The sequence below is a fragment of the Equus asinus genome, chromosome 6, assembly GCF_041296235.1.
Source record: "Equus asinus isolate D_3611 breed Donkey chromosome 6, EquAss-T2T_v2, whole genome shotgun sequence".
NCBI classification, from domain to species: Eukaryota; Metazoa; Chordata; class Mammalia; order Perissodactyla; family Equidae; genus Equus; species Equus asinus.
The window spans coordinates 81,627,840-81,655,315 of record NC_091795.1 but is presented as its reverse complement, the minus strand read 5'-3'; the positions used below and the strand labels follow the sequence as shown (position 1 = coordinate 81,655,315).

Below are 27,476 nucleotides of genomic sequence, written 5' to 3'. Positions count from 1 at the left end.
ACCCTGGTTTTACTCGTTGCATCTACCCACTCCTTTCTTGTCCCCACATGACCAGTCATTCACTTTTGCAAGATGATAGTTTACAATAAAGAGTCAGGTCTATAAATGGAGAACCATTTTCTTTTATACGTTAGCTTTCCCTGACAAATGACCCTCGCCTCCTGTCATTTTTCTACCAACTGAGCAACCTAACCCACAGAAACACACACACATTGGCATGTGTATAAATACCTGTACGTAACTAACTCTAAGTGCATACCTTATTCCCAAACTTCGCAAATCATTCAGGAAGTTAGAGTGAGGCTGGAGCAGGGGAGCCAGCTTGCCTCGGGCTTCTAGTGTTCACTCAGCCAGGAACTACCTTACACAAGTCTCCAGGCCTCCCTAGGTTTTTGTTCATTTTTTTCTTATTCATAAAATACAGATTTAGAACTTCTCTCTTTCTTGCTTCCAGTTCTAGAACATTTTGGTTAGATGAGAAATGTAAATGTGGGCATCACTCGCTCAGATTAAACAGTCACCTCCATCGAATGAGGAGAAGGGAAGGTTAACAGAAACCAGATAGGATAAATATGCAGTGACAGGTGGTTAAAAGACTATAGCAGAAGCAGCTCAATTCTGAACAGGTGAAACTATTTAATTATAACTTCAAAAGATGACCCCTCTACAGGCTGTTAATGAATCATCAAGGAAGCAGACAACTGAAATGTCAGTGAGAACTGCCAGTTCTGGGCAGAAACAGATAGAACCTCAGATCATCTTTTCTCTGGCTACTCAAAGTGCGGTCTATCAAAAACACACAGAAAGATAAGCAATATAAATTATTATTATTATAAAACCATTCTTAAGCTAAAATCCAGAGAAAACACCTGTCACCATTTTGTTACATTTCTTTTTCTACGTGCATAATAAATTTTTGTTTAAAATTGTATTACATTTATGCATTTTGGTCTGAAACATATTTTTGAAGACCTTATATTCAATTATGTGAGTATCTTGAAATTTAACTGAGCTTTCATTTTTGGACCCTACAGCTGTTTCATGTTTTCATATATTATAAAAAATTCTGTGACAAATATACATAAAACTTGGGGTACATCTCTGATTAATTCCACAGGATAAACTCAAGAGGGAGACTGAGTCAATGGATACGAATATTTTTACAGCCTTCCTGATACATACTGTTACACTGCCCTTCAAAGGAGTAGGACCAGGTTTTTAAAGAATTTAAAAATAAATTGCATGAATCATCTGCTCCTATCTTTTAGTGCAAGAAATATGGGGTTTGAATAAGAGGAGATTAAGTTTCTTAAAAAACAAACAGAATTAGACAAAGTAAATAAATCACATAAATTAACTGACCAGTATGGTTTAATAAATAATGGGCTTTAGAGTCTGTAAAATTTTGTTCTCTGAGTTATTTTGTGGGTTTCTGACATCGAGTTTTTTTTTTGTTTTTTTTTTAATGTTATGATAGATTACAACCTTGTGAGATTTCAGTTGTACATTTTTGTTAGTCATGTTGTGGGTACACCACTTCCCCCTCCGTACCCTCCCCCCACCCCTCCTTTTCCCTGGTAACCACCGATCAGATCTCCTTCTCAATATACTAATTTCCACCTATGAGTGGAGTCTGACATCGAGTTTTGATCATGCTTATAATTAAAGTCTGTATTCTGATTACAAATCATTGGTACTTAGAATCGCACCCTAAGTTAACTTTGAATCTGGGACACAGTCCCTAACGGCCGCAACAGCAAACCACTTCTACAGACGAATGTTACCTGGGGACAGAAACTCTCTTAAGAGAGATCTAAAAAATCTAATTAAGAAACGTTTCAAACTAAAAGCATAAATGTTGGTTATTTCAAATGCTATCTCGACACTAAAACAAGCAAACAAAAAATACTAAGTGAAAAAGGAGGAGGGGAAAAAATTACAGGAAAAAGATTCTAAAATAAAAGATAAAAATAAAAAGAAGAAAAGTGGAAACACTAAGGCATATTCCACAAATTAGAAAACCTAATTTAACAGGAACATTAAGAGAGGTAACAGCAGAGAGTGCAGTCAGTGGGAGGGAGATGGAGAAACCAAGAACAAAGACAAGGGAATAAGTAGGGAGAAGAAAGTGAATAAACGGTCAAATATCATCTGATGTTACAATACAGTGTCCTACCTCACTTCTGTCTACACTATATTCAGCCACCTCAACTAAGCACGACACAGCTGAGCCCTAGAAAGCCAGGGAAACACAGGTTCTCACAACAGCCAAGACCACCAATCACATACAAGAGCTCACGTGCTTCTCTCCTAACACGTAAGTAATCACTTACGTCCAGATGTTAAATAGAATGCTAAGAAGTTTGGTTACGTTTTCTCTGTCAGTAGCATATTAAAACTAAGTCAGAAGCAAAGACAGACTTCTAGAGACTGGTACAGTGATAACACCAACACATTCACCAGTGATAAAGGACACACACACACACCATCACCACCACCACTATGTACCAACACCAAAAAGCTCAAGAACTGAAAAAGCACAGTAGTCTGAAAACTTGAGACAGGACAACCAACCCAGAGCCTCACGATTAGCCACGAATGCATCAGAGAATGGCATCCCTAAGAGAGGAAAAATGTTTAAATTATGATCAGTGAGCTCTGCAAAACAGGAGGGACAGACTACATTTAAAGTGGTTTTCACCCTGATGATTAAGATTAAAAAGTGGAGCTAGGCTTCAATACCTGAAAATTTTACTTTTGTTAAATACTTCATTCTCCAGCCAAGATAATTATGGTACAAAAAAAATAATGAAACAGAGCTACAGATGGTAAAGAAACTATAATTTTGAACACAAACAAGATAAAGAAACCATATTTTAAATGTTTGAATAATATAAACTGATAATTAGTGACCCAGTAGGGCTTGTATCTCATCAACCCATATACGATGTGAAACAACCTAGAATTCTGAGCACACTGACGTTACGTTTGCCTGGGCATGAGTACTTTTGTGACACTTCACTGTTAGTCACTTGTGTTCCTCCAAGAAGTTCAAAAGCCATATATCAAAAAAAACTATCACCTGGATTCCTTCCATACTTCACATAGTACTAGAATTTTACTTCCTCACTAACAGCTACAACAAAAAAATGGCAGTAATTTTAGTAGTCGATCAACAATTTATATTTGGCGAAATTTTGGCACTTACTATGTGGCGGGTACCAATTCAGAGTAAACAGAGAAGATTTAATCATGGAAACGTAAAGATTCCAATGTCATCTACAATGTGCAGTTATATAACCGATTTTCTATTTTTCAACCAGTTTCTCCAGTACTAATACAGACGGTATCATCTGGTATCATCATCATTAAAAAGCAGACAAAATCTCAACTTTCTTTTTCTTTATTTTTGCAATTATATTTCATCCATATTATGGGATCTCCCTCAAAAAAATGATAGAATTAAGAAAATATTAAGAAATTTCAGCCCAAAAGAGTAATATTTTGAGATAGTGTGAAAAAAAAACTCAGAAGAGTATTTACATAAAACTGTACTTTTTACTACCGAAAATTTGTTTTACATCGCAGCTGATTTTGAAATGAAGATAAGCCAGATGACAGTTGATCAAACATATTATCTACTGTCTTCCTTTAGAATATCTGAAGCTACATCTAGTGAGCCATCTAGCTGTCCAACTTTCAATGTCACGGGAAGATGTAAGAAAAAGCACAGAAAACAAATGCACCTATGAAGAATCTTGCCCAAAAGCTTGTACTTGAATCTGATCAAGACTTTATATCTTTCAATTAAAAGAAAAGAAAAAATGTAGGCCACAGAGGAACATCATGGGGATGCAATCATTAAAATCCAGTCTATGAGAAATGCTACAGGACAGATGACCCAGTTTCTTCAATAAATCAATTCACAGGGTATCTCAATGCTTCATTAAAACCCACAGCTTCAACCTCACCTCGCTGAAACCTGCCAGTTTCCTACTCTACGGGTGCTTGTATTACCACACTTTGGTCTCGGCAGTGCATCCCATGTGTCTCCCATTACAGGACTAGTACAACGGAGCGCAACAAAGTAACTGAGAACAGGGCTCTGAAGCCAGACAGCCTGAGCCACAATCCCAGCTTCACCCCCTGCAATTACCTCACCTATATAATCGAGAACATACCACCTGCTGCTCAAAGACATCTCAACAATTCAGTGAGAAAACACATGTACAGAACCTCACACGATGCTTGGCATATCGAGGCAGTTACTAACCATCTAATGAATAAAAAACTGGAAACCATGAGCAGAAAAATTAAACAATTGTAAATATCATCTCCTTTGACTTCATCTAACCACCTTCTTAGAGTATCGAGTGTGAGTAAAATGCCAAAATGGCCAGCAGCAAGAAAAAAACTCAAGGAAGGATAACTGAAAAAACAGGTACCGGTTTCTAAATAACTGAGCCTGACTCTAAGGAAAGGAAGGAACAGTTTAATCACAGGAAATGCCACCTGATGAAAAACGGAGTTATTACGAAAAGGGCTAAAGTTGACCAAACCTCGGGAAAGTAATCAAATTCATTTTCTAACTAAGAGCAATCAATGTAATTATCTCCAGTATAATTTTTAGTAATACGGAAAATATTTTTTAAAGAATTTTTTAAATGTCAACATTACTATTCTGAATCTCTTCAGTTTTCTTGCTTTAAACTAAAAAGATACTAACAATAAATCAATTTAACCAACTTTTCCATGTGAACAGTAGGTGGCATAACTTACATACTCTGAGCCAGCTGCTACAAAGTGAGTGATGTGGTAAAAAACAAAGAAGTTCAATACAGCATCATCCAAAATTCTGAAAACATTCATTTCAAACTGTTTAAAAGTCCTAATTTGAAAATAAAATCTTTCAAATAATATGAAAATACTTACATCTCAATTTGTCCAGCATTTTTCCACCACACATGGTTGCTAACATAGCTTTAACTGAAAATACCGTCAACTTGCCTCGGCCCTCACTGCAAAATAAATTATATTAGAAATAATTGCTATCTGGAACCACAAAAGCAATCAAACGTATCACTAAACATTGGGCAACCAGTAATTTGATTCCTACCCTTCTATGTTACAATATTACCACATTTAGAAACCTTGGACTTTTTTGGACTGCAGAGTTATTCAGGTTTCACCTATGCTAGGTGAACGGTGCTAAAACTAACCTGAATTATTTGGAAATGAGTTTAGAAATATTCCATAAAGCAATTTCCACTGGCTGTATAGGCAGAGGCCAAATGGATGAACCATAAATAAATTTGCTATCAACTTAGCCCATTAAATCCAGACCTGAGGTATTCTTAAATATTCAAAACTGAGGCACCACCTGGTTTGAATAATTATTCAGAAATGTGTCTTTCCATCAGGATGCTATAACAACAGTTTGTTGTTATATATGAAATCAACAGGGTGCACACTGCTGTAAAGATTTTATAGTACATTCATCTTTGTTTTTACCGTGACAACTTTTATGTTACCACGTGTTTATTCTACAAAGCTCAATCATATCTGTCTCAGATCTTCCCATGCCACCACCGTGAGAAAAGTGAAGGAAAGAGACAGACATGAATTCTTTCTCAGGAGCTGGAAAGACGAAATGTAGAAGAGCATAAATGAATTACCCACAGTAATGCCGCACACCACCAGCAGAGCCAAGACAACATCAGCAAGGCCCCCTGGCCCAACACGACCCCTACTCCATCCATTCAACTCTGCCCTGGGTTCACAGCAGATGAAAACTTCACTCGCTGGTTTTTAAAGTCATCATATGTAAATTAACAATGGGCTTTTGTGTTAATTTTATAAAGCTTATGCTTACAAAGTTTCATAGTCACTTAGAGTAAAATTTCTTTGCAGTAATGAGAACTACAACGTCTTGGTTTTGAAAAGCAAGTGTCATCCTATTTATCTCTACTAATGGTCTTAACAGAGTGTCTCCTATTTTCCAAAACTTCTTTGTATACAGTTAGATCACACCTGAAAAAAGGCAAATGGTCCATTAGCCAGAAGGTTCTCAGTGAAAACATCGCCAGGAAATACCAATGTTTGTTACAATCTGATTTTTAACTACGCTGTCTTATTAAGTATATAAGATAAAATACAAATTCCTGCAATTAGCTAAAATTAGGATGGCATTTTTAAAATATATAGCTCTTTAGAAACACAGACCCTACTCCACGTCTTATACGACACCTGGCAATATAAGGACTATTCCTATGTCAAATATTCATAGCATAATATGAGCAACATGAGTGGCTATAAAGAGCATCAACTATGTTCAAGGGAATGGACTTCTTAGACTGACACAGAACTTTTACAGCGCACATTCCTTTTTGGTTGCCAACTACCCAAATGCGGAGTCTACACTTAAGCACACCCTCCTTATGAGACAAGTACATTTCTCACCAAAGTAAGAAGAAAAAAACCCCAGATATTTGCTTTCCCATCTTTCCTCGAAACTAAGATATGTCACATAACACAAACTCCACGAATAAGATGCAGCCATTCTAGACTTCAACTAGAAAATGATTAAGTTCTCAGAAGCAGGAACTCCAAAGAATCCACCTGGTGAGGACGGCAGCAGTCAGGGCAGTCCCATCCAGGGTCCTGAGGTGGCATGGACAGAGATTCCTGTGGCAGCACCCACAGCCCAGCATCCCTGGTGTCTGGAGCACTCACAGCAATATCTGTGCCCAGAGACAGGCAGAGGTGCTTCATGAGACCAGTTTTGTGGTAGATTTTGAGCTTTGTTCTTGGCGCCGTGGTCTTCAAGCATACTTTCCCAACCTTTTCAGAGAGGCTGTGGGGCACCCATATTCTCTTAATAAATTGGCCAGAGACGGTTTCTATTGCCTACAGCTAGGAACACCAATGGATGTGGCTTCTATCCTGAAATAAAGGGGCCTAGAGAAATGAAGCAATGAAAGAAAACATTCCTGCAGTGAGAGTGAGTGTGAGCATGCCTGACGGTCAGCAGAGCAGGAACGAGGAGGAAGTGCTCACTGACCGCAGAGTGGGGCCTGGCTGCACAACTAAGGATGTTTTTTAAGGTAAACTTGCTCAAAATATTTTTTGCACACATAGATTTCAGGATGCAATAATATCCAGTAAATTCCACAGGGGAAAGTAAAAATTAATCTTAGAAGAGATTTCCATAAAAATAAGGCTGTTGATGACCTCTGGGGGAAGAAAGAGGGTTGTAATGCAGAAAGGACAACACAGGGGCTTCCAGGTCAGAGAGCATTCTATTTCTTGGCCTCCGTAGTATGTATGTGGGATATTTGCTTTACAATAGTTTATTAAACTGTACTTCGTTTTATGTATTTTTCTGTAGGTGTTTTCTATTTCTCAATAAAAACTGTTTAAAAATGAATCCTTAGAAAGAGGGTTACCATTACTGGACAAGGCTAATGGTTTCAGGGCAGAAATGATGAAGGGGAAATCTTCAGGCTAAAAGACACTTAAGATATACAAACTGCAAAGTGTAAAATTCTCCACAACAAAATATGTAAAAAGAATAAAAACATAATGGCTAGAATGTAATCTAGTAATTATATTAAAGAAAGAGTAAAAATAATATTCTCATATATTTGTTTGTATATGTATAAACTATCTGTGAAAGGATACTGAAAAGACAGCACTGGTGCCTCCAGGGTGGAAAGCAGGCAGCCAGAGGAAAGCAATGAAGGGCGGGTACTTTTTGCTTTATAAATATTAAATATGTTTATACTAGAAAAGAAGGTTCTCAAGTCAATAATCTAAGCTTCCAACTTAAGACACTAGAAAAAGAACAGCAAATTAAACCCAAAACAAGCAAAAGGAAAAAAAATATGAGTAAGAGCAGAAATCAATGTAATTGCAAACAGAAAAACAATATAGAAAATTAGTAAAACCAAAAGCTGGTTCTTTGAATAAACCAATAATAGTGATAAATCTCTAGCCAAACCAACTAAGAAAAAAAGAGAGAAGACACAAATTACCAATATCAAGAATGAAAGAAAGGATATCACCACAGGTTCTACAGACCTTACAGAAATAACAAGAAAATATTACACAAAACTTTACGTCCATAAATTCAACAACTTGGATGAAATGAAGAGACATAAACTACTCCTTGAAAAACACAGCCTGTGAAAGCTCACTCAGGAAGAAACGGACAACCCGAAAAGGTCCATGTCCGTTACAGAAACTGAACGTGTGTTTTTAAGTCTTCCAAATAAGAAAGCTCCTCATTCAGGGAGCTATACTGGTGAATTCTAAACATTTAAAGAAGAAATAACTATATTTCTACACTAACTCTTCCAGGGAATAAAAAAGGAGAGAACACTTTCCAAATCTTTTATGAGGCCAGTTTTATTTTAATACCAAAAACATATCAATATATTACAGCAGAAGAAAACAAGTCAGTATCCCTCATGACCACAGACACAAAATCTTCAACAAAATATGAGCAAATCACGTGCAGCAACGCATTATGAGGGTAAAAATCACAACCCAGGGGCCTTTATCCCAGGAATGAACACGGGTATGACATCTGAAAATCAATCAATATAATTCACCATATTAACAGACTAAAAGAGAAATGCCATATGATCATCTGAATAGATGCAGATGACAAAATTCAACATCCATGCCTAATAAACACTTTCAGAAAACTAGGAAAAGAAGGGAACTGCCTCAATCTGATAATAGGCATCTTAAAGACAATAATGAAACAGCTAATATCATACTTAATGACGAAAGACCGCTTTTCGCCCGAGATGAAGAACAAGTCAAGGGTGACTGCTCTCACCACTAGGGCCAGCATCACACTGGAGAACACAGCTGGTACAATATGGCAAGAAAAAGGAATAAAAGGCACACAGATTGAAAATGAAAAACTGAAACTGTGTCTACTCCAGACAAAATGATCTTCCGTGTAGAAAATCCCAAAGAATGTACCAAGAAAATCTATAGAAGCTACCAAAAACATTATAATAAGGGACTCAGCAAGGTTGCAGAGTACAAGGTTAACATACAAAACTCAATTTTATTTCTATAAACTAGCAAAAGCTAAATGGAAATACAATAGCACCAAAAACATGAAAACATAGACAAAAAATTGTTTTAAAAACACGTTCAGGGCTGGCCTGATGGCACAGTGGTTAAGTTCACACATTCTGCTTCAGTGGCCAAGGGTTTGCCAGTTTGGATCACGAGCCCAGACCTACACACCACTTGTCAAGCCATGCTGTAGCAGGCGTCCCACATAAAATAGAGAAAGATGGGCACGGATGTGAGCTCAGGGCCAGTCTTCCTCAGCAAAAAGAGGAGGATTAGTGGTAGATGTTAGCTCAGGGCTAATGTTCCTCAAAAAAAAAGCACATATGTTCGGCGTGGCCCCATGGCCGAGCGGTTAAGTTCCCACGCTCTGCTTCAGCAGCCCAGGGTTTCGCTGGTTCAGATCCTGGATGCAGACATGGCACTGCTCATCAAGCCATGCTGGGGCAGCATTCCACATAGCACAACCAGAAGGACCTGCAACTAGAGTATACAACTATGTCCTGGGGGCTTTGGGGAGAAGAGGAAAAACAAAAGAAGATTGGCAACAGATATTAGCTCAGCTGCCAATCTAAAAGAAATAAACAACATATGTTTAAGATCCGTAGGCTGAAGACTACAAAAGACTGATGAAAGAAATTGAAGACAACGTAAATAGACAGATACGCCATGTTCAAGAAATGAAAAATTCAGTATTATTAAAAGGTCAATTCTCCCTAAATTGATCAGAATCCTGTTGTGATTCAATGCAATCCCAATTAAATTCACAATAGGATATTTTTCTAGAAATCAACAACATGATTGTTTGTGTATCCTTGGAGTTATAAACCCATACAAATCTCAATGAAACAGGAGAATAGAATAAAGACACTGTTCAGATGCCTAAACCCCATCCTGTTCTTAGTATTTTTAAAAGTTCCCCGTGTTATTTTAATTTGCATCCAGAACTGAGAACTACCAACATAAAACTCTGAATGCAATACTGAGACTTCAGCTTTTATTTTAAAGGGAATTTGATAAATCAAAGGATGTAATAAAAAATTAAAGACAATTAATCATACTGTGTTTGTATAACTCTTTCTGGCTCCAAATTCCACATTCTTCCTTCAAAAAGACAAAATAATAGTTAGTCCTTGCTGCAAAGAAGAAACTGATGCCATCTATGCAAACAGGAAAAGTGTGGCAGAGCCCAGCACACCGGAAAGAGAGGCAGGCCAAACTTTCAATCCTGTTCTTGAAGAAAGATTTAACCCATAGCAGCCATCAATAAATACCGTCCAACAAGTCTTACTGGGTACTCTGACATCTTTATTTCTAAACAACATTTTAACAGTCAACATAAACAATGCTTTTTCATAATCTTTGAAATGCTTTAGAAACTAATATTTACAACACTTTACATCCCTTACTCAAAATTTCTTTATCTCAACTCTGTTGGAAATAATAGTCCTAGATTCAGAAAGTCTCATACTCAAATACAGAATAACAGATATACTTCTCAACTGATCTGGATCAGCGTTAAACCATCTGTATCCTTTTCCACTCATCAGGATTATTACTAGTCTCAATGGTTGATCTCAGATCAAGTAGCCTGTAGATGCAGTAACAGAATGATACATTAACCCCTCAACGATTATCAGTAATGTGTGGTCCCTCAACTCATGATCTCTCAAGTCTACTTTCCAACCATTTTTCCTATTCACAACAGCAACACAGCAATCTCCACACACAATCTTCCACCCAACAAACCATGGATCTTCTCTCCTCTCTGCCTGTATGCTCTCTGGGGTGTGCAAATGTGTGTACGCTTAACATTGCATGCTTTACTGAGGGCGAGGGGAGATGCATCTAAGTGTTAATGTGTAACTCAACAGGATAAAGGGAATACGTAAGTAAGCCTGAGGGAGTTTTAAGCACCAGGAAAGGAGAGGTATTTGAGATTAAGGATCATAGTAAATGTGAGGGGGATGAATTTTCAGACAGGAGACATTTGGGAATGATGCTTAGTGAGCCTTTATGTTTAAGTATGTAACTGTGCATCCTGAGAATGCAGGAGAGGACCCAGGCCTTAATTATCAACTAATCTTCCCCACTTATAATGCTTACCATCATTTACAACTTTAGGTTCACAGTTTCAACTATCACAAGGTTTATTCACCCTTCAAAAGGAAATATTAATACAAACAGTTAATAAATGATACAAAGATACTTATAGCTTTAAAGATACTTATATACAAAACTAAGCATAACTTAGCAGAAAGAAATAATCATCCACTAAAATTAGTGAAGGGGTATTCTCACAACTCTTCCTCAAATCATGTTATTTATATTTTGTGCTTCAAAAGAAAAACACTGGGGCCGGCCCCGTGGCCAAGTGTTTGGGTTCACAAACTCTGCTTTGGTGGCCCAGGGTTTCGCCGGTTCAGATCCTGGGTGTGGACATGGCACTGCTCATCAGGCCATGCTGAGGCAGCGTCCCACATAGCACAGCCAGAAGGACCCACACTTAGAAGGCTTTGGGGAGAAGGAGGAGGAAAAAAAAAGATTGGCAACAGTTGTTAGCTCAGGTGCCAATGTTTAAAAAAAAAAAAAAGGCAGCTTGATTTTCTCATAAATGGGGCTAAAATTAAAAAAGAAAGAAAGAGAAACACTTAGCTTTCTCCTCTCAACTATGTGCTTTGCAGGCCAAACTTCAGCATTTACTCCTTTTCGCAGAATGCTTTTCTTGGCACTGAAATCCCCTGGGCCTAACTACAACTTCCCACGACTGCCCCCAAACAAAGCAAAGGGAAAGTGCCACTTTTACTTTTCCAACGTTTCATTAGAAACGATGCTTCTCCTGCATTTTTCCTCTACATTTAGAGGGAGTAGAGAGAAACTGCCATCACTTAACAGCCTCATACCCTATGATTATGTTCTTTATCTAATTGATTCTTTTTTCTTGGAAAAACATTCTTGATCCTTCTCACCAGACATCTGAACGTAATCCACATACACTGGTCAAGCTACATTTAAAAATGAATGTTGAGGGGCTGGCCCCGTGGCCGAGTGGTTAAGTTCGCGCGCTCCGCTGCAGGCGGCCCAGTGTTTCGTTAGTTCGAATCCTGGGCGCGGACATGGCAATGCTCATCAGACCACGCTGAGGCAGCGTCCCACATGCCACAACTAGAAGAACCCACAACGAAGAATACACAACTATGTACCGGGGGGCTTTGGGGAGAAAAAGGAAAAAATAAAATCTTTAAAAAAAAAAAAAAAAAAAGGAATGTTGAGCTGCCCCTGGCCATGGCACGTATAACTTCACCAACCGTACTTCTCATGGAAAGTCCAAATTCATAACAAAATCAGTTCTCTTCAAACGAGATTTGGAAAAGATATTTAACTTAAAATCTGGTCTATGATAGCTACAGAGTTGATTAGTAGGTCAATATTTAAGATGTAACACAATTAACAGTGAATATGAGCCCCCAGCTAAGATACTAAAATGAAAGGATAAACAGGGAATATTTGTTGAGGACGGCAGGAGAGAGGAAACTTATTTTAATCCCACCTAAAAAGAATCTCTCTAGGGAGCACCCTCCCTCAATAAAAAACGTGATGATTCTCTTTCTCAGACTTCTCTGCATGATTCATGTCCATAGACCTACCATTTTACAGTCTGACAATAAACTGTGCACATGACTTCTAAAACGAGTTCTTATTGTCCAACACTGAGAAAACACTGTGATTAGCTGGGCAGACGGTGAGTCACCGTGAACAAACACTGTTATGTCTCAACATGCAGGTACCTTCAGAAGCCTCTGCAGTCCTCGTCTGCACCCTCGATGGGAATTTCCTCATTTCAGTTTAGTAAAGTCTCAAATTGTGCCTATTTTTTGATATTTAAAGTAACCTAATCTAAATGATGTTTATGGGCTTTGCACTAAGAAGAACTTGCTATTCAAATTAATATTTTTGAAAACAAGACTACGGGGAACATTTTTTACTTAAGAAAACAAGCTATTTCTACATCTTTAGGAAACAATGGTAGATGCTGCCAACCACAAATGAGCACTTCTCGCATGAAATAGACTTCTACTTTAGAAATACTATTACCTGTCCAATTATTGCATATAGCTAAAAGTAATGAGAACCTTTCTCTAGGATTTTTCAAAACATGTTTTTCCAATTAATCTTAATTTACAAAACTTCACAGGGAATGGATTATGCAATAATCAACTGCAATCAAGAATCCATTTGGCAAATGTGAAACAGCTTAATCAAGTAAAATCAACTTAGAATATTATTCAATTTTATCACAGTCAGAATGCCTGCTAATTTTCATCTCAACCTAACAAATATTTATTAAGAATCTAGCCTTGTATTCAGTGAGGAATCAAAGAAATATAAGGTAGACTCTCTGCTCTCAAGAACTTTCAATCTTATCTGTACCCTTAGGAAGCAGTTAGAAGCATTACATAATTGAAAGTCAGAATAATGACACAGACAAGTACTACAGGTCATTAAAGGGATGAAAACGGGGTTGGTGATAATGAGCAGGGCTACGGAGTAGGGAAAAACTTGAGTGTGGTGTTGGGGAGGGACGACTAGGAGACCAAGCAAAACGCACGGAGGGAGAAAGGAGCAAGTCATACTGGAAAAACCGAAAAGTGCCTCCAGCGGTTTAGAGGTTGGCGTGAGCAGGGACTTAAGGGTTGACACCATGAGACCTAACTGAGGAGGACGAACTTCATTCAAAAACCACACAGAGTCTTGGCAGGTTTCTGAGGTGGGAAGTTACACGAAGCAAATAGTGTCTTAATCAGATTAATCTGGAGGTGAGTATTGAACAGACCGGAGAAGTCTCTCTGTTACTAACTCTCTCCTCACTTTCAGAGAAAAATAAAGGCACGGAAAAAGGAACGCACTCAGAAAAAGTATTCCTCTTGCCCTTTCTTTAAAAAAACAAAAAACGTATAAAAAGGAAACAACAGGGGCCAGCCTGGTGGCGCAGTGGTTAAGTTCACATGTTCCACTTCAGCGGCCTGGGGTTTGCCAGTTTGGATCCCGGGTGTGCTGGTTCAGATCCTGGGTGGGGACCTACGCATCACTTGTCAAGCCAGGCTGTGGCAGGTGTCCCACATATAAAGTAGAGGAAGATGGATACAGATGTTAGCTCAGGGCTAGTCTTCCTCAGGAAAAAGAGGAGGGTTGGCAGCAGATGTTAGCTCAGGGCTAATCTTCCTCAACAACAACAAAAAAAGGAAACAATAAAACAAGGCCAAAATAATAAGCAAAAAAAATATGTTTTCCTAAAATATCAGCTAATGATCAAACCCTGTGCATATATCCTGAAATCAAGAAGATTTCTCTGTGAAAATTAACACAGATGCATGACTTTCCTTGGAAGAAAAGAAAAGCTACAAGATAAAGAGTGAGTAATGGGAAGAGTAATAAGGGAACTTCAAGCTCACTCATTTCTGCTCCCTGAAGAATTCTGCCACAACCACTTAGACTGGGGTTCAGTGAACTAGTTTTGCTGGTGTTGCATCACACATCACATCACGACAGCCACGCGACAACAGCACCCAGGAGGGCAGGGGATGCAGCGCAGACGCGTGGGCTCCACTCTGCCTCTTCACCAGAGCAGCTGTTTCTCCCTGTCTTGCACTAGCTTCCTCTTAGCATGTCACCTTTTTCAAACATTTGAAACCCCTGGCTCATTCTCCACCATCTCCTGGAAATTTCCTAAAACGGCTATGATCAGATCCTCGTAAGAGCTAAATGTGCTATTACTGAGGCCATCAAAAACTTCCCATTCAGCACTAGTTCTCCCCTATTTTTATTTGTTTTTTTTCTTGTCATCTTGAATCCATCTAAGAATAAGCAGGGATATGAGTAAACACTGTACATAAACACACGAAATGTTTGTGCCTCCCAGGAAATTATGCTTTTGTTTAAAAATCACTAATGAGGAGGACTATAACGTAATATCTTTTTTCAGCAACGTCCATTCCAAAACATACTAGTGGGGCTTATTTATAATTTAAGGAATACATCTGAATTTATTTAAAATAAACTAGGTGGGTTTTTTTGCTTTTTTGTTTCTATTGTTTTGTTTTTAGCATTCAGTATTAATATGGAACTATGGAAACTTTCAAATATATCCAACCTAAACCGCTAAAACAAGATTTAAAAATAGTTCTTAGTCATATTTCCAAACTATATAGGTATTTTTTTTTCATATAAATCCATCATAAATTAGATATATAAAAGCCTTTACCCTAAGGGAATCTTTAGATTGTTCAAGTTAGCAAGAGTGTTTTCTACTGTTATTTTAGATGGTAAAAAATAACCCTGGGCTTTTCACTGGTATGTTCAATACTGATATATTTTGAAGATTTTATCCAAACCTAGTTTTATTACATATATGATTTTTTATAGGTTTGTTCCATTTAATGTGGGATTTCATCATCTCTCTGAACCAACACTTATGGTGAAGGCCACAGACTCATCTGCAAAACAAATATTGATTAAAAAAATTACAAGAAAAATAAGGCTCAATAGCCAGATAAAGTGTAAAGAGAACTTCTCAGAAACTCACTACAGAACATTTTTCTTTCTTACACAGGGAGTAGAAAACATAGAATACAGTCACTATCCAAGAAGAACGCCCTATCAGGATTAAAATATGAAAAGTTCAGAGCCGCAATTCAAAATGAAATAAGTCTTCTAAAAAAATAAGTCTCTTGTCAGAAATCACTACGGCCCAATCAATAGCTGGCACCAAATTAAAACATAAAAATAAAAATTTATAAGAGATTTAGTGAAATGAGAAAGCTGATATTTCAAGATATTAACAAATATTTGTTAACTTTTAGGTGAGATAATGGCATTGTGGTAATAGTTTCTTAAAGGAACCCCATCTTACAGAGTATGTATGCACTGGAGTATTTACACATAAAATGATAACGACATGGGAAAGTTGCCTCGAAATAAGCCAGGAAAGAGGGGAACACAGAGGTGGAGAGCCTTGGGATATAGATTTAATAAGATTGGCCATGTATTGATAATTATTGAAGCTGAGTGACAAGAATCTTAAGTTTTATTACAATATTCTTTCTATGTTTGTATATATTTGAAATTTTTCATTATAAAACATTTTAAGAAAAAGATATCTTAAGAAAAGTAAAAAGTCAACCTACAAATTGGGAGAATATCTGTGCAACACACGTAACGAAGAAAGGATTGTTATCTATATTATATGAAGAAGCCCTACAAATCAATACAAAAAGAAAAAACAACACATTAGAATAGTGGGCAAAAGTCAGGAAGAGGCATTTCACAGAAGTAACATATGTGGCCAATGAACACATGAAGACACACTTAATCAAGAAAATGGAAACTGAAACAATGAGATGTCATTTAGCAAAAACTAAAATCTGCCAATTCCAAGCCTTACAGAATGTGGATCAAAAGGATCTACGCATCAGTACAATTTGGAAAAATAACCTGATATTATCTTCTAAAGCTGAACTTTCACATACCACACACCTCAGCAATTCCATTCCTCAGTTTAGAACCAAGAGAAACACTTGTACACATGGACCAGGACAGATATAAGAATAATCCAAGCAGTGTTGTTTCTTAGAGCAAAAACTTGGGAAAAACCAAAATGCCATAACAACACACAGAATGTGTTCACTGTTATATTGTTCACTGTTAGTATAAAAGTGAACTACAGCTACATGTAACATGAATGAGTCTTTAAAATAAATGAGTCTTTAAAATAGATTACTAGGTGAAAAAATAAATAACAGTACATATAGCATGGCACTTTTTATAACTAGTAAAAATAATTAAAATTAAACAATATTCTGTTTATACCTATATATGTGAAAAAATTGTTTTAAGAAGAAAAGAAGTAATAACACAAACTCAGAATAGGGTTCCCCTTAGCGAGGCAGAAGTCAGTGGGATGTGACAAGAGAGATCAATGTAAGGTATGGTCAATGTTCAAGTTCCTGGGTTAGATAGTGGGTTAATGGTTGTGTACTATTTCTAAGCACGAATGAGGGAAGAAAGAGTATATGCAAAAAAATCAATTAGAAGCAACAGCTCAGGGAAAAGCTGATGTTGGTGGTCCTTGATGGTAGCAGTGGGGATAAGAGAAGCATGTAGATTTGAGAGATAGTCAAGAGATAGAAATGAAAGAACGTGGCAACTGACCGGATTTGGGGGCAGAGGGAGAAGAAGGTATTAAGGTGATTCTCAGGTTTGAGATTTAAGGAACTGGATGGAGAGTGGGGCCATCTAACAAGAAAGGTAACAAGTTTATGATGCAGGGCAAGGCGTTTAATGGTGAAGACTGCGGTCGTCTTCCTCATATCCAGTCCAACAATCCCCCACTATGAAGCAACATGTGGTGAGGGTGATAATTAAACTACCCTCTGCTCCAGAGGCACAAATCGTGATTTGTTTCAGCTAGAAAGTGCTAACACCCACATAGACACGGCCCAAATGCACATTTCTGGAGGAAGGCTCAGGTACTTTTGTTTGGTGTTAAAAGAAGCTGGCTCTACCCCATCTAGACTTGAAAGAGGAAGCATTTAGCAGATGCTAGCAGGCATTTTTTGAAGTCAGCATAGGGATGAAGCTGATAGAAGAGGAGAGCAAAGCCAAGACCACTACAAAGAAATGAACCAGAGCCCTGATGCAACAAAGATCAAGGGCTGGCCTGCCTCCGGGCTCCTCTGTTACATGAGTCCATATGCCTGTTACTGTACAAGCCCACATGTGCAGGCTTCCTACTGCTTCCAAGTGAAGACACTGAACTAACACAGAGGCTGCAATAGAAAGCGGATTTGTAAACCACAAGCCCTAAGTTATGAAATCGGCTCAACTGAAGAAGAGTAAGGAAGATTTTCTGTCCTTCATGCTGGGAATTTGGATATCCTCGTTAGAGGGGAAAAAAAAGAAAAAGTTAGTTAAAGCATCACTTGTACCTTCAGACCAGACCACATAACTACCAACAAGGCAGAACTGAGGACCTGATAAGGGGAAAAATGGGGCTGTCAGAATGTTTGAGCTATTCCTCATAGCTTTTTCTAAGACCCTATACACAGATATTTTAATTCTGTTCTTTGTACTTTTCAATTAAAAATTGTCAAATATGAAATATTTAAAATCTTTAGTATTAAAAATAATTAATTCCTAAGAAAATACACACTTAAGGAAGAAAGTCTTAGATCCTATGTTCCTGACTATTGCTTCAGGGTCTTATAATCTATTATAATAATCTGACACCATCTGGTCAAAAATTTGACTTTGAATTTGGAGATGACGGAACTTAAGAATAATTAAATAATTGCTGCATTCAAGCTTTAACTTTAAGAAATTATGAAATACAAAAGCTCTGAAAAGATTCAAATAAGTAACTAGGTATTTTAAACATCAAAGGAAGTCTCCAGCATAAGTAATAAAGTGGCCAACCAATAAAAAGACTACTATTTGAAATATTTAACAACAAAATGCCCTGAGTTTCAAAAATAAAATCCTGATAACCATATCCTTTCTTTTTTCCAGTACGTGAAAGTCAATTTCAAATTTCTGGGGAGCTAAATAAGCTCTTTTCGTATAAAGATTTCAAGGTTAGTAAAGATGGGATGATTTATTCTTATGTCCATGGTCAAAGTTTTAAATAAGATATGACTCAAGAATTACTAAACTCACCACCGATACACTACACTCCTCACTCTCCTTCACTCACTCACTCTTGTTCTTCCTGGTTCTCTTCAGTGAGCCCTTCCACTGACCTGTCTTTACCAGATTCCTGTCCACTTCTCCTCTGTCTCTTTCTGCCCGTGTCCAGCTTTCTCTGAACATGTCCCAGGACACTCCGTACCTTCTTCTCTTCTGTCTGATCTTCCCACCCTCCCTTCTGCCATCTCTTCACACTTCCTTCTCCTCCCTTCTTTAGCCACGGTATTTAACTTATTTGATATAATTACAGAATCAAAGTTTATGATCTTTACCATCTTTAAACAGTAAGATTATTTTTATTTCTGACTTAAAAAAATATTGTTTCTTGAAGTAACTTATGTTGTGCAACCCTGAACTGATTTACTCAGTGAGTCAGTGTCATGATAAGGTGCTGCTCACTCACCACAGACTAATGGTTTTTACTAAGGTTTTTGGATCAAAACAGTGATTCCTTGGACAGTATAAAATTAGCCTTATGGATTCATTAACCTAAACTGCTAAAAAATGGCATTAGAATTGTGAGACTTATGTCTCACGTACACCCTTGTTTTAAAATTCAAATTGCTTGAAATAATTTCCTATTAAATGGATAGAATATCTAATTTGTAACATCTTATTAAAATGTTGTGAATTTAATGAGTGCCTATGTTGTGGCTTGGCTTTGACACTCGTATAGTTTCACTATTAACTCACAGAATCCTCAATATTATAAAGTACAATTAATAGCATTCTAGAGATGTATGAACTCAAAGTACGTCTACAGAGAGATAAAATGAAGCAGAGAATTAACCCATCCAAATCAGACGGTTGATAATATAGCAGGGATCAGAAATCTGAATGCTTGGTTCCTGGAATATATCCATTATCCTCTGTGCTTCTAATATTCATCATTTCGTTTTTGTTTTTATAATACCAATTTAATTCTCCATGAATACAAATACAGCAACTCATTTCGATTTTAATTTGGAGTATATTTAAATAGTATTCTTCCATTGTTGTAAGGTCTACCAGACAATGTTCTGCACTGAAAAAAATTAAAATAGGTTCCTAAACATAAATAAAGAGAAAACAAGATACTATAGTCCAGGGGCATTTGGTGTTATAAAGAAAGGTTAGGTTTAAAAATCAAATAGAAAGCTTCATAATAAAGCTCACAACTTAGCTATCTTTCTCTGCATAGAGACCAGCTATATTAAGGTGCCTAAAATGTTACCAAACAATATGTCTCAAGTGTTGTGATTCTGCACAATATTACAGAGCTTACCATGTGACATGCCTAGGACAGCAAGGCACTCTGGCACTTCACCAGTCTTTAGAAGAGACTTACACTGAATAATTTCCCTTTGAACTGTGATCCTACGTTGACAACCCTTAGCAAGGTAGTGTGGAAGAAGGATGATTTAGGTAAAACGTTCTTAAAATGAAGTAAGCATGTAAGGTACTAGCCTGTCGTATGCAGCAATCATAAAGTTGAGGAGGAGGCTGATGGACTGCTCCACACTGATCTGGTGAGTAGAAGGCAGGCGCTTGTTCAGCTGGTAGTAGATGGATGAGATGACAGTTTCGAGGCGGGACACACTAATCTCAGTGGTATGGTCCAGCGTATTAAGGCCATTGTCTCGGAAGGCTTCAATCATGTTCCAGATATCAACAAGATGGACTAAGACACAAAGAAAATAAACTGTCAGCAATTTAAAAGTTTTAATTAATCAGAAAGATATAAGAACTTTACATTTATTTCTATCTAACAGAACAGTGGAGGGTGTCAAAATATGTCACCCCAAAATATGACACTTTGGCATGAGGATTATTTTGAGTTAAAAGACACTTAAAAACAGCAGGTGCCAAGAAGGGCACTGTGAACTCCTCATTTCTCGAAAGCAGGAAATAAAACTCCCACATGAAAGATGCTCTCCCTATTCCAGGGGGAAAGAAACATTCTTATCACCAGAGACAGTGAATTGAGGTCAAGAGACATCTGTACCGACTCTGTTAAAATAACTCTTATCTTCCTTTAGTCACCCATATATTTTGGTTACTTTTCCACAGTTGCTACTCTTTGTTCCCTAGTATATAAGCACTCAGGTCTAGTCATTTCCTTGGGTTTTCATTTTCCTATGGGTGCTCCCAGGTACACGTAAAAACCTGTACGCTTTTCCCCTGTTGATCTGTCCTATGTCAATTTAATTCTTGGGCCCAACCAGAGACCCTAAGAGGGTAGAAGTAAAGTTTTGCTCTCCCTACAATAGCCTCAAAAATACCTAACGCAAAATTTAACAGAAACTCAAAGAGACAAATTCACAAACTTAGGAGGAGATATTAACACACCTCTCTTAGTAAGTGAGAGAGCAAACATACAAAGAAGTAAGTACAGAATAGATGACTAAACTTTACAACACACAAAATAGGCATAATGGGCACTATATGAAGTACTGCCCCCAATGACTAGCATGCTTTATTTTCAAGAATACAAAGAACATGTATAAAAATTGACTTTATTCTGAGTCACAAAGCTAATATCAACAAATTTCCAAGAATTAAAATCATATAAACCATGCTCTCTAATCAAAATGAAATTAAGTTAGAAATCATCAGCAGAAAGACAATTTTTAAAATAAGTCATCTTTAGAAATGAAGAAACACACTAGGGAACTTCCTTAATCTGATTAAGGGTATCTACAAAAAACTGCAGCAAACATATAACTTAATAGTAAAATGTGGAAAGCCTTTCCTTTGATATTAGAAATGAGATAAGAAATGCCCACTATCATCATTTCCATTGTACTTCAGGTCCTAACCAATATAAATATGCAGTAATTACTGCTATAAGTATTGGAAATGAAGAAATATAACTGTCATTATTCAGAAATGACAAAATTATACACAGATAATCATAAAAATTCTACAGATAAACGACTAAAATTGATATTTCAGTCTAGAATGATTCCTAGATATAAGTCAAGATATAAAGGTCACTTTATTTTTTTTTCTTTTGAGGAAGATTAGCCCTGAGCTAACATCTGCTGCCAATCCTCCTCTTTTTGCTGAGGAAGACTGGCCCTGAGCTAACATCTGCGCCCATCTTCCTCTACTTTATATGTGGGATGCCTGACACAGCATGGTTTGACAAGTGGTGCCATGTCTGCACCTGGGATTCAAACCGGTGAACCCTGGGCCACTGAAGCGGAATGTGCGAACTTAACTGCTGCACCACCGGGCCGGCCCCAGTCACTGTATTTCTATATATCAGTAACAGACAATGAAATTTAAAAATACTATTTATAACAGTATCATAAATCATCAACGACTTCGGGAGAAATCCAATGAAGGATATGCAACATCTCTACAAAAAAACCCTATAACTGGCAGAAATTAAAGTCCTAAACAAATGGAGGGACATACTATGTTCACAGGAGGAAATCTAAACATCAGAAATATGTCAAGTCTACTCAACTTCGTCTACAGATTCAGCGCAATCCCAACAAAATCCCACAGGACTATACTTTAAAAGGATGAATTTTACTATACGTAAATTATACTTGAAAAAAGACATGAAAGAAAAAAATCCCAGCCGAGTTCTTGTTTTATTTTGTTTGTTTTTAGTAGAAACTGACAAGTTGATTCGAAAACTTGCATAAAAATAAATGGAAAGAGGCCGAGAATGTCCTAGACAATCTTAAGAAGAAAAACGGAACAAAGTAGGAAGACTTCCTCTACCTGATAACAAGACTTACTATAAAGCTCTAATAGTGTTATCGGTACAAGAATAGACAAACAGATCAATGGAACACGAGTGCCCAAGAGCAGATCTCATGTGTGGACCCTGCTAAGAACATTCTTGTATGTTTCCCTCAATGAATACAAGGAAAAGATTTTTTAGCAGTGAAGAAAAAGACTGGTCTTTTCAATAAACAGTGCAGGGACAGGTGAACATATCTATGGAAAAAACTGAAATTTGACTCCTACTTATACTGTACACCCCAAAAAAAACACTTTCAGTTGGATTGAAGAATCATAGGTGACAAAATAAAACTTCTAGAACAACGCATCTTTTACTTTACATTACTAATGCCGCTAGCCTGGGTCAGACTCTCAACACTCCACACATAGACTACAGTTCTCAAAAATAATTACTGGAAGAATTACAAAAACAGTAGCTGTTGGGGCCGGCCTGGTGGCCTAGGAGTTAAGTTCAGCACACTCCGCTTCAGTGGCCTGGGTTCAGTTCCCAGGCACAGACCTAAACCACACACCAGCCATGCTGTTGCAGCGATCCACATACAAAACAGAGGAAGACTGGCCACAGATGTTAGCTCAGGGCAAATCTTCCTCAGCAAAAAAGAAAAAAAAATACAGTAGTTGCCCTAGGACAGTGGTTTTCAAACTTTTTGACCAGAACCCACAGAAATATATTTAAATCAACACACACACACACCCAGATACATAAAAAACAAAAGTTTAAAAAAATGATTTTTAGCCTTACCACATAAGGTTTTGATTTTTTTCCTCTATTACAAGCTAAAAGATATTTATTTCTTTTATATTATCAAGAGCTCTATCCAGCTATTACAGAAATGAGTAGAAATGACTTACGGTTGCATCGTTTTTGTACAAATCGTAATTTGCAAGCTGTTCTGTAAGTTGACAGTCGTATGACGTCAAAATTCTGAGCACCTGAAAAAAGGGCAAATAAAAAGTCCAAGGTGATTTACCACTTAATGTCTAAATGCTGGGAAGTGACTCTACTCCACTGTGTCGGCACAGTCTATACATAACATGTCAACTAGGCCTTCTGATAAAATACAAAGTGGGGAAAAAGGATTAGGCACACTTTTTGCATGTCCACTCCACACTAAGCACTATGCCAATAATTTTGCCTATGTTATCCTGTCTGCTAGGCTAAGAAAACTCTGAGAGGAGGAACACTCACGATATGAGTGAATGAACTATCCATCTTAGGAAGGGAGGCAAGGTGGTATAGTAGGAAAGACCCTAGCCTACAGTCAGGAGAGCTCAGTTCCAGCCCCAGCCTGACCACCAACCACAGACCATGACTGCGGCCATGACACATACTACCTCCTCTTGGCCTCAAAGTCTGCATCTGTAAAATGAGGGAACTGGACAAGCTGATCTCTAAGGGCCCCTTCCAGGTCTATGGCAGCCTGTATTTTTCCAAAAATGGCCACAATGGTATTTCCAGACCAGTATTTTATGTGCTTCCTAGGATACTGTCCCTCCTCATCAAGAACTAAAGATTATTTCCCTCTATGTGCATCTGAGCAGGACCTTGTGACTGCCTCAACGAATAGAATGTGCAGAAGTGACACTGCACGATTTCTGAAGATAGGTGATAAAAGGTGGTACAGTGGGCCCTGCTCGCACTCTCTCGGGATGTTGCCCTGGGAACCCAGACGCCATGTTGCGAGGAAGCCCAAACTAGCTGATGTGGAGAGGCCACAAAGAGAGGATCATATGCAGGGGAACTGAGTCCATCAGCCAAAAGACAGCGTCAATTGCCAAACACGTAAGTGAGCAACTCTTCAAATGATTCCAGCCCTGAGCCTTCAAGTCTTCCAGCTGAGACTTCAAACATCATGAAGCAAAGTCAAGACATCGGCACTGGACGCTATCCTAATTATAGACCCCCAAAATGCATAAACACAATAAATGAGCGTTTGGGGCTAAGTGATATACAGCCATAGTAACTAGGACAAATCCTAAAGTAACCTGATTCTATAAATCAAACTTTGTTCTCATTTCAAAATTTGTTATAAACAAAGTCTGGATTCTAAGGGCACTTCAGAGCCCTTTGGCCCCCAATGTAAGCCTTTTATTTCAGCTATGCTGCCTTCACAACACCCGGCAGCAACTTTTGACTCAACAAAGGGAAAGTGAACTGGCACAAGTTACCTTCTACCAATATTTACAGGCATCTCTCGTTTCTGCTCGCTTCACAGTATAGAAAAAAAGGAAAGGATTTTTTTCAGGTTTTTGGTGAAAGTAATATTTATTGACCAAAAAGTAAAGCAAGGGTTTCTTACTCTCACTTCAATCAACCTTTACCTTGATGCCATGACTGAAATTATTTCCTCCATCACCTGGTTCTCACAAAATTTCTATTCTTCTAGATATACTATACAGTCCTATTTTCTTTTGTTAATATAACAGCTTTACTGAAATATAATTCACATACCATGCAATTCACCCATTTAAAGTGTACAATTTAATGGTCCTTACAGAGTCATGCAACCACTACCACAATCAATTTTAGAACATTTTCTTTATCCCCAAAAGAAATCTCTTGCCCTTAGCAGTGATTTTGCCCATTTTTCAATTGAGCTGGCTCTTTATTATTAGGTTCTAAGAGCTGTTTATATATTGTAGATACAAGTCCCTTATAAACAATTTGCAAATATTTTCCCCCATTCAGTGAGTAGTCATTTCACTTTCTTGGTTGTATCTACTGAAGCACAAAAGTTTTTAATTTTGATGAAATTCAATTTATCTATTTGTTCTTTTGTCCCTTGTGCTTTTGGTGTCATAGCCAAGATGGCTTTGCCTAATCCAAAGTCATGAAGATTTACACCTATGTTTTCTTTTAAGAGTTTTATAATTTTAGCTCTTACATTTAGATCTACAATCCACTTAGAGTTAATTTATTACATGATATGAGGTAGGGGTTCAAATTCATTCTTTTGCATGTGGATATCCATTTGTCCCAGCACCATTTGTTCAAAAGACTCCTCTTTCCTCTTTAAATGATCTTGGCACCACTGTGAAAAAAATCAAGGGACCATAGATGTATGGGTTTAATTCTGGACTTTCAATTCTATCCCACTGATTATATGTCTATCTTTATGTCAGTACTACACAATCTGGATTATTCTAGCTTTGTAGCAAATTCCAAATTCTCAAATTACGAAGTGTGAGTCTTTCAACTTTGTTCTTCTCTTTTAAGATTGTTTGGACTATTCTGGGGCCCCTGAATTTCTATATGAATTTTTAGGATCAGCCCATTCATTTATGCAAAGAAGCCAGTTTTTATGAGAATTGTATTGAGTTTGTGAATCACCTTAGGAATACTGCCATCTTACAGTTAAATCACCTGATCTTTTGACACAGGACGTCTTCCCGCCTGTTTAAGTCTTCCCTAATTTCCTTCAACAATGTTTTGTAGTTTTCAGAGTGAAGGTTTACAATTCTTTTTTAAATTTATTCAGTCCTATTTGCTTTTACTCATTTAGTTTAATATATTATATCAACCCAAATATTTTTAATTGAAACTATTAAGTATTAATTATTCAAAAACCAGGGGCCAGCCCCATGGCCGAGTGGTTAAGTTCACGTGTTCTGCTCCCCGCAGCCCAGGGTTTCGCTGGTTCGGATCCTGGGCGCAGACATGGCACCGCTCGTCAGGCCATGTTGAGGCAGCATCCCACGTGCCACAACTAGAAGGACCTACAACTAAAAAAAAAACACACAACTATGTGCTGGGGGGATTTGGGGAGAAAAAAGCAGGGGGAAAAAAGGAAGACTGGCAACAGTTGTTAGCGCAGGTGCCAATCTTAAAAAAAAAAAACCCGATGGTTTTAAGAAAGAAGTGTGACAAACGTTAAAGGGCATTTAAAAAATAACCAGTCATTAAATCACTGTAGATAAATAATTTTAATGCCTAAACCTTTATCTTTATAAAATATTTTTCTGAGAAAACTAATGTGAATAGCTGGGAAAGTTCCATCCCCAAATGACCAAACAGAAAGATTACTGATCGGATTGATCAGATTGCAGGACATTTATTAGGGCACATCTGCTAGTGGAGAAGTAACTACAGGAAAAAGTCAGTGCACCTGGTAGAACACACTCTCTTCAGACTCTCTCTCCAGTGCAATTAGAGTCAGATTTGGGGGCTGCAAAACGAAATAGAGCAGATATCACACAAGTTCAAAGCCATCTAGTTTAGGAAAATGGGAAACTCCATATGCTTCAGCCCAGTTTGCCAGAAATCTCTACACTGAAGTTTCAGGTGCTAGTCAAGAATCAAGTATCACTCTGCCTTCCTTTGCCATTGTTCCTTGTGAAAATACATCCCTCTAAACCCAGTGGGAAAAAAGGTAGAGACAGCAGTGGGATAGCACAGGATTCAGAAATTCTAGGGAGCCCTGCCACAGTATCATTTAAAAAATCTAACAGCACTCCAAATCTCAAAATAATTTCTAAAAGTGAAGACAAAATCAATAACCTTAGAACATTATTAAAATCTTATTGTCCCAACATTCAACTAATCAGGTTCTCAAACTTCCCATATGTTTACCTTCTTCTGAAGCAGTCACCTTTTCTGGTTTCTCTAAGTAAAATCCTCATACACTGCCTCTAAGAATAGCCTTCACTTTTAAAATACTTCCCTTATGTAAGTGTCACGTCAACTTCCTCATCAGAAAACATGGTAGTATGACACATTAAAAAAAGAACAGAAAGCCCCCAGTGAAGAAATTGAAATGATTATATTATCCCATCGGGGATTCTGAACGAGAAATGATTACTCTTCACTTCATCATCATTCATTTCAAGAATAGTTCATTATAAGAAATACAGTAAAATGTCATTTTAATACTAATGTCAGGCAATATGTTTCAAGCTTATCA

General features: G+C 37.5%; 1 protein-coding gene across 41 annotated transcripts in view; it reads right to left on the bottom strand.

The window, feature by feature from the left end:
* The window catches only part of DTNB (dystrobrevin beta), a 234,455-nt gene that overhangs the window by 173,844 nt on the left and 33,135 nt on the right, over window positions 1-27,476 (bottom strand). For 37 of the 41 annotated variants that reach the window (XM_070512459.1, XM_044772073.2, XM_070512488.1 and 34 more), the window contains 3 exons: window positions 23,428-23,508; window positions 20,281-20,494; window positions 4,933-5,018 (listed from right to left, as the gene is read on the bottom strand). In XM_070512459.1, coding sequence (XP_070368560.1) covers window positions 4,933-5,018; window positions 20,281-20,494; window positions 23,428-23,508 — 381 coding nt within the window. The remainder of the gene's footprint in view (window positions 1-4,932; window positions 5,019-20,280; window positions 20,495-23,427; window positions 23,509-27,476) is intronic. The other 4 variants (XM_070512491.1, XM_070512492.1, XM_070512490.1 and 1 more) reach the window with 1 other exon arrangement.